General features: G+C 39.8%; 1 protein-coding gene across 1 annotated transcript in view; it reads left to right on the plus strand.

The window, feature by feature from the left end:
* The window catches only part of LOC120783927 (oxysterol-binding protein-related protein 10-like), a 149,275-nt gene extending 141,743 nt beyond the window's left edge, over positions 1–7,532 (plus strand). The window contains exons 9-10 of the mRNA XM_040117334.1: positions 4,027–4,180; positions 7,488–7,532. Coding sequence (XP_039973268.1) covers positions 4,027–4,180; positions 7,488–7,532 — 199 coding nt within the window. The remainder of the gene's footprint in view (positions 1–4,026; positions 4,181–7,487) is intronic.
* Positions 7,533–13,345: the final 5,813 nt, after the last annotated feature.

Below are 13,345 nucleotides of genomic sequence, written 5' to 3' on the forward strand. Positions count from 1 at the left end.
CTACTATTTCAGTATCTTTTGAGAAAGGATGTTTTTTATTTTCACAGTACTGTACAGGTGGAGTGGCAAAGGACATGTCCTTTGTGAGGCAAAGGACATGTCCTGGTCAAAAATGACCCGACGTTCCTCACAGTAGAACTGGAGGCCAAGTTAATGCAATCCAAAGTAACTACTGTTTATGATTAGATCATGTATTTCTGATGTGTTTACGGACAAATACCACAACTTCAGTTTTGTCTGAATTTAGAAATAAATAATTTCAGGTCGTCGAGACCTTTATGTCTCTAAAACATGGCTGAAGTTTGACTACCTGATTAGTTTCATCTAGCTCCATAGATATATACAGCTGGGTGTAATCTGGGTAGCAATGAAAAAAGTGAAAAGTATCAGTCCTAGCTAAGAACCCTGTGGAACTCCATGACTAACTTTTGTGTGCATGGAAGAGTTATTTACATGAACAAACTGTAATCTATCCAATAAATATGACTTAAACCAGGCTAGTGTGGTTCCTTTAATCCCATTGACATATTCCAGTCTATGTAATGAAATTTTGTGATCAATGGTGTCAAATGTAGCACCAAGTTCCAGCAGGACAAGTAAAGAGACAAGTCCATTTTCTGAGGACATGAGAAGATCATTGGTCAACTTTAACCAGTGCACCTTTGCAAATAATCACAAATTTATCAGCAGTTTTATCAAGGATTTTAGAAATAAAGGGAAGGATGGATATAGGTCTGTAGTTGACTAAAACATCTGGAATGAGAGTAGGTTTTTTAACAAGAGGTTAAAGGTTGCGGTAATTAAAAAGCCTGTGGTACGTAGCCTGTTAATAAAGATAAATTGATCAGATCAAATATGGAAGTGTTAATTAAAGGTAAAGTATCATTGAACAACCTAGTTAGAAAAGTTTCAAAAGACAAGTTGATGAAAAAACTGTTGAAGTTAGCACAGAGAGATCTTTTGGAGAGAAGCAGTCTTAATATTAACCAGGTGTTACAGTCGATTCTAAGGTGACGATACTGGAAAATACATTTGTGCCAGTTGTGAGGTGATGAATATTTTCTCTAATAGTTTTAATTTTCTTTATAAAGAAGCTAATTAAATCATTACTACTGAGGAGTACATGGCTCAATAAAGCTATGACTCTCTGTCACCCTGTCTACAGTGCTGAAAAGAAACCTGGGGTTGTTCTTATTTTCCTCTATTGATGGTTTATAATAGGTGGTTATGGCATTACAGAGGGCTTTTTTTATGTGTTATTACACTATCTTTCCCGGCTAGGCAAAATTCTTCTAGATTTCCTTTCCAGCTTTCACAATGTCTGCTTTAAAGCACACATTTGTGAATTGTACCACAGAGATTGCCTCCTTTGATTCACTACCTTCTTTTTCAGAGGGACAACATCATCGAGAGTCGTATGCAGTAAGGCTGCAGCACTATCAACAAGATCATCAACTTGTGTTGGAATAAAGTTGATATGGCTGTCCTCCATCTTATTGACACGTGGCATTAGAGTAAATAACAAAGGAATTATTTCCTTCAATTTGGTTACAGCATTATCAGACACATACTGTAATGGAAATATTTTCGATAACAAAAAATGGTCAGACAGAAGAGGGTTTTGGGGAAATGTTTTTAAATGTTCAATTTCTATGCCATGCGTCAGAATAAGATTGAGGTGATATTAAAACAGTGAATTGATTAATTTACATTTTGAGAAAAGCTAAAGGAGTGTAATTGTGAATAAGTTTTTTAGGGTTAGGCTTGATAAAATGGAATGGAAAATCGCTAGGACCTCTCCTCCTCGTCCTGTGTTTCAAGGAATTTGAGAATTAATATGAGAAGGGTGTGTTGATTCATTTAGACTAACATATTCTTCTTGGTTTCAGTAATACAGAAAAATTAATGTTATCAAAATGATGATGTGATGTTATTAAATCATTGACATTGACTCATTTAGATGAGAGTGAGCTAATATTCAATAGTCTACATTTAATTGTTCTGTTTTTTGGGTCTGTTATGGTAGTTGTATTAATTTTTCTTAGGTTTTTATGTAAAACTCCTCCTCTGTTTACTTTTGATATGATTAATTTCAGTGATCAGGGGAAAGACCGTCTCTATGGGGTTTGGGTTTGTAACTGTTCTAATGGATGCAGAGAAGCATGTAGGACTGCAACTCTAAATCCATGACAACCCAGAGTTGAGACCAGGAGGCAGTCTAGTAATAAACTTGGCCAGATTTCTAGACATGAGAGCTGCTCCACAAAAAGTCCACCAATTATCTACAAAGCCCTCAATGTTTGCCGGACATCACCTCAACAGCCAGTAGTTGAATGATAACGTGGCTATACATGTCAACACTGGTCAGATTAGGCAGGGGTCTAGAGAAGAGTCTGATAATGTCTTTGCATATGTACAAACTGACTCAGTATTAGTTTTAGTGACCTCCAATTGGCATAATTAGGTGTCGTTACTGAGTAAATTAATAATATTTTTACTATATTTATGCTTATCCTTAGCCAGCAGTTTTAAATAGGATTCAACGTTGCCCGCTCTGGCCCCAGGAATACATTTGACTATGGTTGCCGATGACGCTAACTTCACGTTTCTCAAGATAGAGCTGCCAATAACCAGAGTTGGTTTCTGGAGAGTAGAAGCTACGTTGGGTTGGCTTCTACCAGCTAATGGAAGCTTTTTAAACTACAGCAGTTAACAACTTGTTACCATGATGCGGAGCCACGCTTCCAATTCACTAAGCCTTGTCTCCATTTTGGCAAATAAACTACATTTATTACATGTACCATTATCATAAAAGGAGGCAGAGGAATAACTAAAAATAACACACACTAATCATTAGAGAGTAGGAAATTGAGAAGGAGAGAGAGAGGCCCTCGCTAACAGCTTAGCTAAAGTAACTAACAGATCTGAATAGCCTGTAAAAAACTGTGAAGTAGCGAGAGCTATGAGTGACTGAGCAGAACTAGTGTAAGTTTATTAACTAAATGATATGACTGTACTGTGATGAAACACATCAGTGCTGGTGTTGATATTCACATTTCTTACCAGAGTTATAAAAATTAGCATTTCATGGACTGAAAATGGCTCAACACGCCATCTATTGTTTTAAACATCAAGGACCTTGCAAGGCCAATGCTTAAATCTATTTGGGACTTATTTACATTATGAAATTTATTGAAAAAAAATCAGAGGAGAATCTGTGCAACCGCACCCATTTTCAAATATATACTGATCAAAACTCATCATGGCTTTGCAATGGTTTCAGATGGCAGCAGGTCCCTCGATAGCAACACATTGCTATGTACATTTGCACTTGCACTTACGCTGCACTTTTCAGGAGAGTGCTATTTTAAGTACATGTCCGGCTGTGAGATCTCCGGCATCGGGCATTACTGGGGCTGGAGCAAGCGACTCAAAATGATATGGCACAAGACCACCATGACATCCACCTCGAAAGAGCCCTCTACGTGCTCTTTGGCTCTGTGTCACTCTCCATTTTTCTTTGGCCTGGGGATGTCACTGACCAACTCCTGCCTCATACATCCACACTCCCTGCCCCCCTCTCAGCCCCTCGCCCACTTTTTTAGCATTTTTAAATTATGGAGCAGGTGAATGTAGGCTCAAGGCTGGGGGTTAAGTTACACTATAAATGTACAGCAGGTAATTAGCCGCTTAAATGAAGTGTATATCAAAATTGAGTGGGTTGAGATAGAGCAGCAAAAAGGTTACCGGTAACAGAAATGCTGGCAACCGAAAATGAGACAATACACTTCAGCACGTCAGCACACTCTGAGGAATCCAAGCAAAAATAATATGACTGGAAATCTTTAGATGTCTGTTCAAAATAAATTATCGTGAGCACATATAATATGGGAAGTGTATCTTTCACTGTTCACATGAAAGTCAGTCTTGCACATATTGTTGAATGATTATGTAGGGAGCTAAATTTTCCATGTTTCCTAGGAATAACAACGACAGTGATTCTTGTTCTGTGTTTCCTGTCTCTAGGCGTCTTTGGCAGCATGTAACAGCATCACTGAAGGCAGGAAATATGGATGCAGCCACAGAACACAAACACTGCCTGGAGGAGAGGCAGCGCAGCGAAGGCAAACAGAGAGCTTCCACTAAAATCCCCTGGAAAGCCAGATATTTTATCAAAGAGGTGAGGAGGAGCATCACATCCACTGCCTTTAGTGACCAGTAGCAGATTCCTTGTTATCACAAGTTGGTAGGTTTAGGTCATACACTATTTTGCCTTTTTAGGAACTTTGTCAACTCAGTATTGAATACGGCACATTAACTCACAAAATGTGCAACAACAGAGTATATTCCACAGTTTGGATAGGTCATGTCTTTTGAGGCATACCACCAACCTGTCCTTACACTATCTGGAGGCCAAGGCCAAGGTTATTTGAACATGAGTAAAATAAGTTATTTTCTTTGATCCAGTCAAAACACAATTAAAGTGTATTAAAGTACTGAGCTCAACCCCGCCCCGCCCCGCTGACATGTCTTTGGCATGTATAGTATAGCCAGTTTATAAATATAGACCTTAAAGGTTGTATCCAGTTTATTTCCATTAATTTCTGTTAAGTTCATTCCAATTTAAGTGCTGAAATTTGTTAACATAGTGACATCACTCTGACGGGTCAGGAAAGAAGTTCTGCTATCTTGCAGAATGAACTGAGGAAGCAAACTATTTGTGACTCTTGAAAGTCTCACCTCATTGTCCATTTAGTAGCTGTTTAGGAGCTTTGATCATATCACATAATCTTCAGAATCTTAATCTTCATCATGCTGTGGAATTGTAGATGTTCAAATGTCTCTGTTTTGTGGCAGGGCCAGTTTTAGCCTTCTATATTAGGATGGGCTGATAGAAATAATAGGTGAGAGTTGGATTTTACTTTACATGGGATTAGTGTTTTAACTCACGCAGTCAAAAGTTCAGTTCTAACTCCTGATAAGGGTTAAAAGCTCAACTCCCAGAAAGGAGTTACTTTAACTCTGCCCTAGAATGTATTTGATGGTCACACATGAAAACTCGAACTGAGTTGATTTGAACTCAAAGAGAGTTTATTCCAAAGGCCAGAATTGGCTAATTCATCAAATAAATTTGAGCTGATGCAAATGGACTGCTAATGGAAATTCGCTAGCAGTGGTGGATGAAGTATTCAGATCCTTTAGCAAAAGTACCAATACTCCATTATAAGTAAATGCCTTGCATGAGAAATCCTACTTAAGTAAAAGTACATAAGTATTAGCAGCAAAATATAATTAAAATACTGAAGTAAAAGTACTGGTTTGGTCCCTCTGACATCATCTGACACATTAGGTTATTAATACTGAAGCATTAGTGTGTAAACAGTATGATAATGCTGTGGAGCTAGTTTGAACTCATTTATATACAGTTTTACACACAGGGACACCAGATAAAGGAGGAAAGAAGAAAAGACAAAGTTCTGATATGCACATCTGTTTTCAGTTTTATAACTTTTTCTCTAATCTGATTTTAATGAGATATTGGATCATTTGAAAATTTACTGAAATGAACCCATGTGAGAAGCATCACTATTTGGTGGAGCTGTTAACAACTCAAAGACATGTGAAATGTGACCCCTACTACACACTGCTTTTTGTAAGATGTCAGAAGCCAAAAAGGTTGTAAACCACTGGTTTAATGTTTAACAATGTTTTGTATATTAAAGCTTGTTATGTTATCCATTATGTAGCATCTTCATCTTAAAGGTAATAGGAACTAAAGTCAGTTAAATTTAGCGGAGTACAAAATTTCTCTCTGAAATGTAGTGAATGGAAGTATAAATTGGCATAAAATGTAAATACTCAAGTAAAGTACAAGTACCTCAAAATTTTACTTAAGTATAGTACTTGAGTAAATGTACTTGATTACGTTCCACCACTGTTCGCTAATGGCTAAATCTGGTGCAAAGCATCTCCTCTCTCTGAGGTTACTGTTTTTGTGAGTGATCCCTAATAAATGTAAGCCTAATAAACAAATCTTAACTACAGTTAAACTAACATTTAGAACAATAATTTGTCTGAATTCATACATGAGTTAGAGCAGGTTATGTGTTTGAGTATCTGATTTTTCACAAGCATTGGGACCGTGTGTGTGCTTTTACTTGCTTCGCCTTGCCCTGTGTGTTTGCAATCTGAGCCATCAGAATTTATAGTTTTCATATCAACACCCATTCTCCCTCGACATGCTCCGAAAGACACTCTGTAGTCTCTTTTAAAAAGAGATCCTGCTATATTACTGTTAAGAGGAACCCTCATAATACTTTCTTTACTTCTTTACAATGAACCAAACAAAGCCGGCATAATGCCGCACCAGTTTGTGATTTTGAAAATCATGACAGTGTTGTGTCAAAGTCTGATTCCTCTTACCTTAATGTAATGCAGTGGTCCCCTTCAGTGGTTAGGGTTAGGATAATGTTAGGTTCAGGCTAAGGTAAGGGGTAACAGGTATCGACAGGTAATTAGACTTCGACACAACACTGGCATCCGAAAAACAGAGGCGTGATGAGTAGCACAACAGTGTCTGTGTCTGTCCCGCCATACCAGCTCTCCTTTTACGCAGATATCAATTCAGTTCTGTGACTACCTCCTCTACCGGCTTATTCCTGGAATAACAATGCCCCCCCATTCCGTGTTCATACCTTTTATACAGAATGGCGAGGTGGAATAAAGGCGTGTCATTCCTGCCTTGAACGGGCTCTATAAAAGGAGCTTGGGCAACAGACGGATCTGCTTCAGAGTTCTGTGTGTTTGTGCCTGAACATAATGACAGAGATGTTATAAGAGAGGAGACAAGCCACTTAAAGCATTTTGAATGGAAATATATCCTGCCCCACCCCCCAAAAGCCAGTCGTCTGCTATATAACAGCCAAACAGGAAACATATCAAGCCAATGATGTTTTTGCACTGACACAAGCAAGACCTTGCGCAATGCTTAGTAGAAGTATAACCTCCATAAAAAGGCATTTTAAACATTATTCTGTGGCAAAGTCACTAAACTCTTTAAGTAGATTTCATCAGATTTGACTGGTGATTCTGTACATGCAGTTTTTATGTACTAGTGACCACTGAAAGTGCAGTTATGACTCTCTCCCCATATAAGAACTTCGATGTCAAGAAGAGGGGGTAAAGAAAAAAAAAATCTCAACTTTGGGTTGGCAAGACGCATGTTTGGTTGGGCTGAACCAACCACTGCCCATAGCCACCAATGGTTTTTCTGGGAACTTTTAGATGCAGGTCATGTAATATGAATGAAATTCCAAGAACAGCCACTAAATGAACCTTAAGCTGAGACTCTTTTGGCAGACGCTGCTGACTCTTTTATTCTGTGTGTGTGTGTGTGTGTGTGTGTGTGTGTGTGTGTGTGTGTGTGTGTGTGTGTGTGTGTGTGTGTGTGTGTGTGTGTGTGTGTGTGTGTGTGTGTGTGTGTGTAGGGTGAAGGCTGGGTATACCACAAACCTCTGTGGAAAGCTGATTGACCAGGAGCCTTGGAAGCAGCTATCCACTCCCAGACGGCAAGTGGGGATGATCAGGGCCAGGGGCAGGCCAACAATGACTTGAGGAGATGAGAGAGAGAGAGAGACAGCGAATAAGACAGAGACTGACAGAGAGAGATGAGATTCTCTGCGTGCCAGAAGAAGAGGTGCCAAAAACTTCCAGTGGAAAATGGACAAACTCACAGTCCAGTCCAATCCGAAACATGTTTGTACAGCAGTGAGGTGCGATTGATCTTACACAGGTACAGCCACTTTCGAGGTTACAGTACTCAGACACAAGAAGAACCTGGACAAAATGACAGAATGGCACATTTATTTCTGGCAATAAAAAGGACCAGTGTTATAGCCAGCAAATGGGTTGGAGCATCTCTGAAACAGGAAGTCTCGTTTGGTGCTCCTAGTCAGCAGTGTTGAGTACCTACTGACAGTAGTCCGATGAGGGACAAACCAAGAACCAAGACAGGGTGTTGGCGGGTGTGCTGGAACAAGTCTGATCTGCAATGGCTCCACCATGCAGCCTAAGGGAATGAAAGGATTTGCTGCTAACATCTTAGTGCCAGATACAGCATGGCACCTTCAAAAGGGTCAAATATAGAGGGCTGTTTTGGTAGCATGGGAAGGACCAACAGCATCTCAGACAGGGGGTGCTCATAATGTTGTGGCTCATCAATGGAGTGTAAGGAGCACTGCTTATGTGTGAGCGATGTGTGTTTGTGTTTATGTTTAGGTGTATGTTTATAAGAATGGATAGATAAACTACTTAGCCAGAGAGCTGGGAAGAATGTAGTCTGTAGACTGCTTTCATTTGAAGTTGAAGCTGTAGCCCACTGATCTTCTCTCTAATGGAACTCATAGCAATTTCATGTGACTGAGAAGGGGGGAAATTATAGCTTTTCTGAGGTCAAGGCTTCATACTAAGTATACTCAGAGTATGTACATTTATCGTATTAAGCTTAATTTTAGCTGTAATTCATCCTCAACATCTAATAAAGCCCTCCAGTCAAACATCACTGGAACATTTACTATTCTGCAGTTTGCTGCAGTTAGATAGTTTTGTATCTATTTGTCCAGGTTATCAGATACGTGCCTCCAACCAAATTCAACAAAGCTGAATTCAAATTTTGTAATTGCTGCTTACAGCATTGTATTTTATTGTATTGTATTGTATTGTATTGTAAATTATATTTAAATTTTAATCAACAACTCTTTCCAGTTTCCCTGGATAGTTTTCCTAGGAATTGTTTCTTTAGTAGAGAGTAGTTCCTATCAAAGCTGTCTGTAGTGTGTCGTTACGGAGTAATAGGAAGTTTTTGGGAAGATGTGTCACGGTCCTGTGTGCTTGACATAGGTTACCATAACAATTACCATTATCATTAATAGTAAGTGGGAAACTCCTTTTATTTGATTGTATTTACTGTATTTTTTGGATTTTGGAGAGCTGAATCTTTTAATTTAAACATGGTTAAAATCAATATGTAAGGAGGGGGTTCCTCGTTACTCTTGCAACTGCTGTTTGGTCAATTAAAAGACTTGGCTTAGAAATGGCGTAAATTGATTTCACAACCACTAAAACCTATAGATACAACTAAAAGAAAAACTGTCAACAATGTGATTTCAATTCAGTGAGCGTGGCATTTGGCCCCTTCACAAATAACATAATTAGGCTACTTTAACAACTGCTCCATTGAACTACTTCATAAGTAATGTAGGTCCATTTTAGCTAAATGTCAACACTGGTTCAGATTAATTACTCTCATGTTCCAAAATAAATCCAAAAGCAAATTGTTTAATTACATTGTCGTTATGACAGTATTAGTCTTGTTAATATTATCTTAGCATAAAGAAAATTGAGCCGTCAGGGGCTAATGTTATAGTTAAGAAGGCACTTTGGCTGAGAAGCTAGACTAATGTTGTTATTGTTGGAAAAATGGTGACGTTAGTAATGTTAAACGAGTGGGCTCTTAGTCTCCTTGGAAATAATGTTAATACCTAAAGTTACATCCAAATTGTGATGGTTGACGTTCACTAAATCAAACAACTCAACCTTATCAGGCTAATTAACAGTCCCAAGTTTGACCAATCTTCATATAAGCCAATTAAGGTTATCACAACGCTACTGTAAGGGTTTACCTAAGGGCATGCAGGCAGTCAAAAACTGTCCTCCCAGAGATGGCCCCATTCAGTCTGCACTTTTCTCAGGTGCATTACATGTGCCAAGCACAGAGGCCAGTAGCTTTTGTTCTTTTTTTTTTGACAACACAGAAGGCATGGTTGTCATTTCATTCCCGTGACTCTGTCCTTGCAGACCCCCACCCTCCTTCCCCAAATTTCAGAAGCTCATCCGATCTGGACGAGTCCCTCAAGTTACCCAAACTAATGTGAAAAAAGTGACATTCACTTTGCTTTTGCGGTTGTTTGCATCCCTGTTCAGTTTTTCTTTAACTTCCCACTTTTCCATGCACTGTTCCTCACACAACTGCATGTCACCAAATAGGGCACAAGTACTGGTTGATATGTATGGAAATGCCTGTTGAGTTTTGAGTGACATTTGTAACTGATAAACACCATAGTGCACTTGGTAGATATGTTTATAGTTAGGCCATCAGGATCAATGCACTACTTTGGTGTGAAATCGTCTAGCTGTCCACTGGATTGCAATGATCTTTCTTGTGGGAGTACCAGACCAAAATTGATTATTAGTATACTTTAAAGTCACTTTTTTGTGGATCTAAGTATGTGAAGTAGCTGACTTAATGCTAAAATAAGCAGTTCTGAGGTGTGTTAATCACTAGGATTTTGACCTTCAGCTTGTCAGGTCTAAAAACATTTTCCTCTGTTCTCAATGTGTGGTAGAAGAAATCTTATTATTGAAATGCTTTTTTAAAAAATCCATAAATCAAGGTCACAGTAGAGCCAGTTGTCTGTCCAAACTTAATTTGTTTTATTTCATATTCACTGGGAATGCTTCTAGTGGGAAGTACTGCAGTGTCATCATGTAATGTTGACAAGACAAACAGACAACCAAACACCTTGTCCTCCATCAGACCATATAGTCAACAAACCTATGAAACACTTAACTGTAGACAGTAGTCCCCAGGGACTGGGTATGGGTATTAATAAGCTATGTATTTGTTTAAAATAAATATTGCTTATTAAACCTGTTGTCTCCTGGATTGTTGGGTGCATCTTAGTTGTATTGGCTTACCACCACATGGTGGTCAAGCGAGGGGGATGGGCAGTTTAACATAAAGAGAGGTGAAAGAAGTTATCAGATCCTTTAAGTAAGTAAAACTAGTAATAACACGATGTAAACATACTCCACTAGTATTAAAAGTCCTTCATTAAAAAATTTCAAGTAAAAGTATTTTCAGCAAAATGTACATAAAATATATTCAACGGTAATACACTGCTCGAAAAAATTAAAGGAACACTGTGAAAACACATCAGAACTCAATGGGGGAAAAAAATCATGCTGGATATCTATACTGATATGGACTGGGTAATGGGTTAGGAATGAAAGGATGCAACATCGTTTGGTGGAATTGTAAATTATCAACCCACAGAGGGGTGAATTCAAAGGCACCCCGGAAATCAAAGTGAAAAAATGATGTGGCAGGCTATTCCATTTTGCTGAAATTCCCATTGCAGCAACTCAAAATGGTACTCAGTACTGTCTATTGCCCCCATGTGCTTGTATGCATGCCTGACAACGTCGGGGCATGCTCCTAATGAGACGACAGATGGTGTCCTGGAGTATCTCCTCCCAGATCTGGCATCACTGAGCTCCTGGACAATCTGAGGTGCAACCTGGCGGCGTCGGATGGACCGAAACATAATGTCCCAGAGGTGTTTTATTGGATTTAGGTCAGGCAAGCGTGGAGGCCAGTCACTGGTATCAATTCATTCATCCTCCAGGAACTGCCCGCATACTCTCGCCACATGAGGCCGGGTATTGTCGTACATCAGGAGGAACCCAGGACCCCCTGCACCAGCATAGGGTCTGACAATGGGTCCAATACCCAATGGCAGTCAGGGTGCCGTTGTCTAGCCTGTAGAGGTCTGTGCATCCTTCCATGGATATGCCTCCCCAGACCATGACTGACCCACCACCAAACCATCACGCTGAACGATGTTACAGGCAGCATGACATTCTCCATGGCTTCTCCAGACCCCTTTCACGTCTGTCACATATGCACGGTGTGAACCTGCTCTCATCTGTGAAAAGCACAGGGTGCCAGTGGCGCACATGCCAATTCTGATGTTCTATGGCAAATGCCAATGGAGCTCCACGGTGCTAGGCAGTGAGCACAGGGTCCACTAGAGGCCCTCAGGCCACCCTCATGAAGTCTGTTTCTGATTGTTTGGTCAGAGACATTCACACCAGTGGCCTGCTGGAGGTCATTTTGTAGGGCTCTGGCAGTGCTCATCCTGTTCCTCCTTGCACAAAGGAGCAGATACCGGTCCTGCTGATGGGTTAAGGACCTTCTACGGCCCCGTCCAGCTCTCCTGGAGTAACTGCCTGTGTCCTTGAATCTCCCTCCCTGCTCTTGAGACTGTGTTGGGAGAAACAGCAAACCTTCTGGCAATGACACGTATTGATGTGCCATCCTGGAGGAGTTGGACTGCCTGTGCAACCTCTGTAGGGTCCAGGTATCGCCTCATGCTACCAGTAGTGACACTGACCCCTAGCCAAATGCAAAACTAGTGAAAAACAGTCAGAAAAGATGAGGAGCGAAAAAATGTCAGTGGCCTCCACCTGGAAAACCATTCCTGTTTTGGGGGTCGTCTCGTTGTTGCCCCTCTAGTGCACCTGTTGTTAATTTCATTAACACCAAAGCATCTGAAACTGATTAACACCCCCCCCCTGCTAGTTAACTGACCAGATCAGTATCCCAGAAGTTTAATTGACTTGATGCAATACTCTGATTAAAAAGTGTTCCTTTAATTTTTTTGAGCAGTGTAGTTGTCATAATGTAGAATGACACCATCCATAGTGTTATATTATCATTATTATATTTTGCATTATATAATTGTATTATTATTATTGACACATTCATGTGGAAACTGTCCCACAGTGAATCAGTATATACATGCTGCCATCTGGTGAGCAAAATGTCAGAGCACCAGTAAGGAAAATAAGAATGTGAGACAAAACAGCCACGTTAGGACTTTGTACAAAGTGTAAAACAAAATCACTTTTAAACGCCTAGATGAGTGACCAAAGAATGATTCATTAGTTCATTTACAAACAATTTGGGACAGGTGAGGACCACTGTGATGATGGTAAGTTGCTAAATAAATATTTTATTCTTTAATAATGTAAATAATGTGCTTTTCTTCAACTTGCTGAGTTGATTGATGAGGTCAAACACTTTTCATCATTATTGCTAAGAACACAGTCCTGATCAAAGAGCAGGCAGGATGATTTTACACTTTTACACTCTTGTATGTGCAGATGTAACAGGCAGAGATAAGATGGTCTGCTTCCATGAGGACAGTGAGACAGGAGGCCCACACTGATTAAACTTAAGCTGCTGGTGGAGAAGTGGTCCTTACAGGTGCTAATGAAAAGTGGATCAAGAGTTTGGATGTGATGGTCTGATAGTTTCAGCTTGCCTAAACTGATAACTCAGCCCAACAAGCTGGAAGGTTTTTTCCAGGTCTCCTCAGTACAGTGCCCCTGAGGTGCAAAACACAGTAACATTTCAGGAAATTAACAAAAAAGAAAACCCAACAGCATTTCAGAAAACACAGTAAAATTCAAGTGTACATAACATCTAGGCTTCAACCCGAGC

The sequence above is a fragment of the Xiphias gladius genome, chromosome 22, assembly GCF_016859285.1.
Source record: "Xiphias gladius isolate SHS-SW01 ecotype Sanya breed wild chromosome 22, ASM1685928v1, whole genome shotgun sequence".
In the NCBI taxonomy this organism is placed as follows: Eukaryota; Metazoa; Chordata; class Actinopteri; order Istiophoriformes; family Xiphiidae; genus Xiphias; species Xiphias gladius.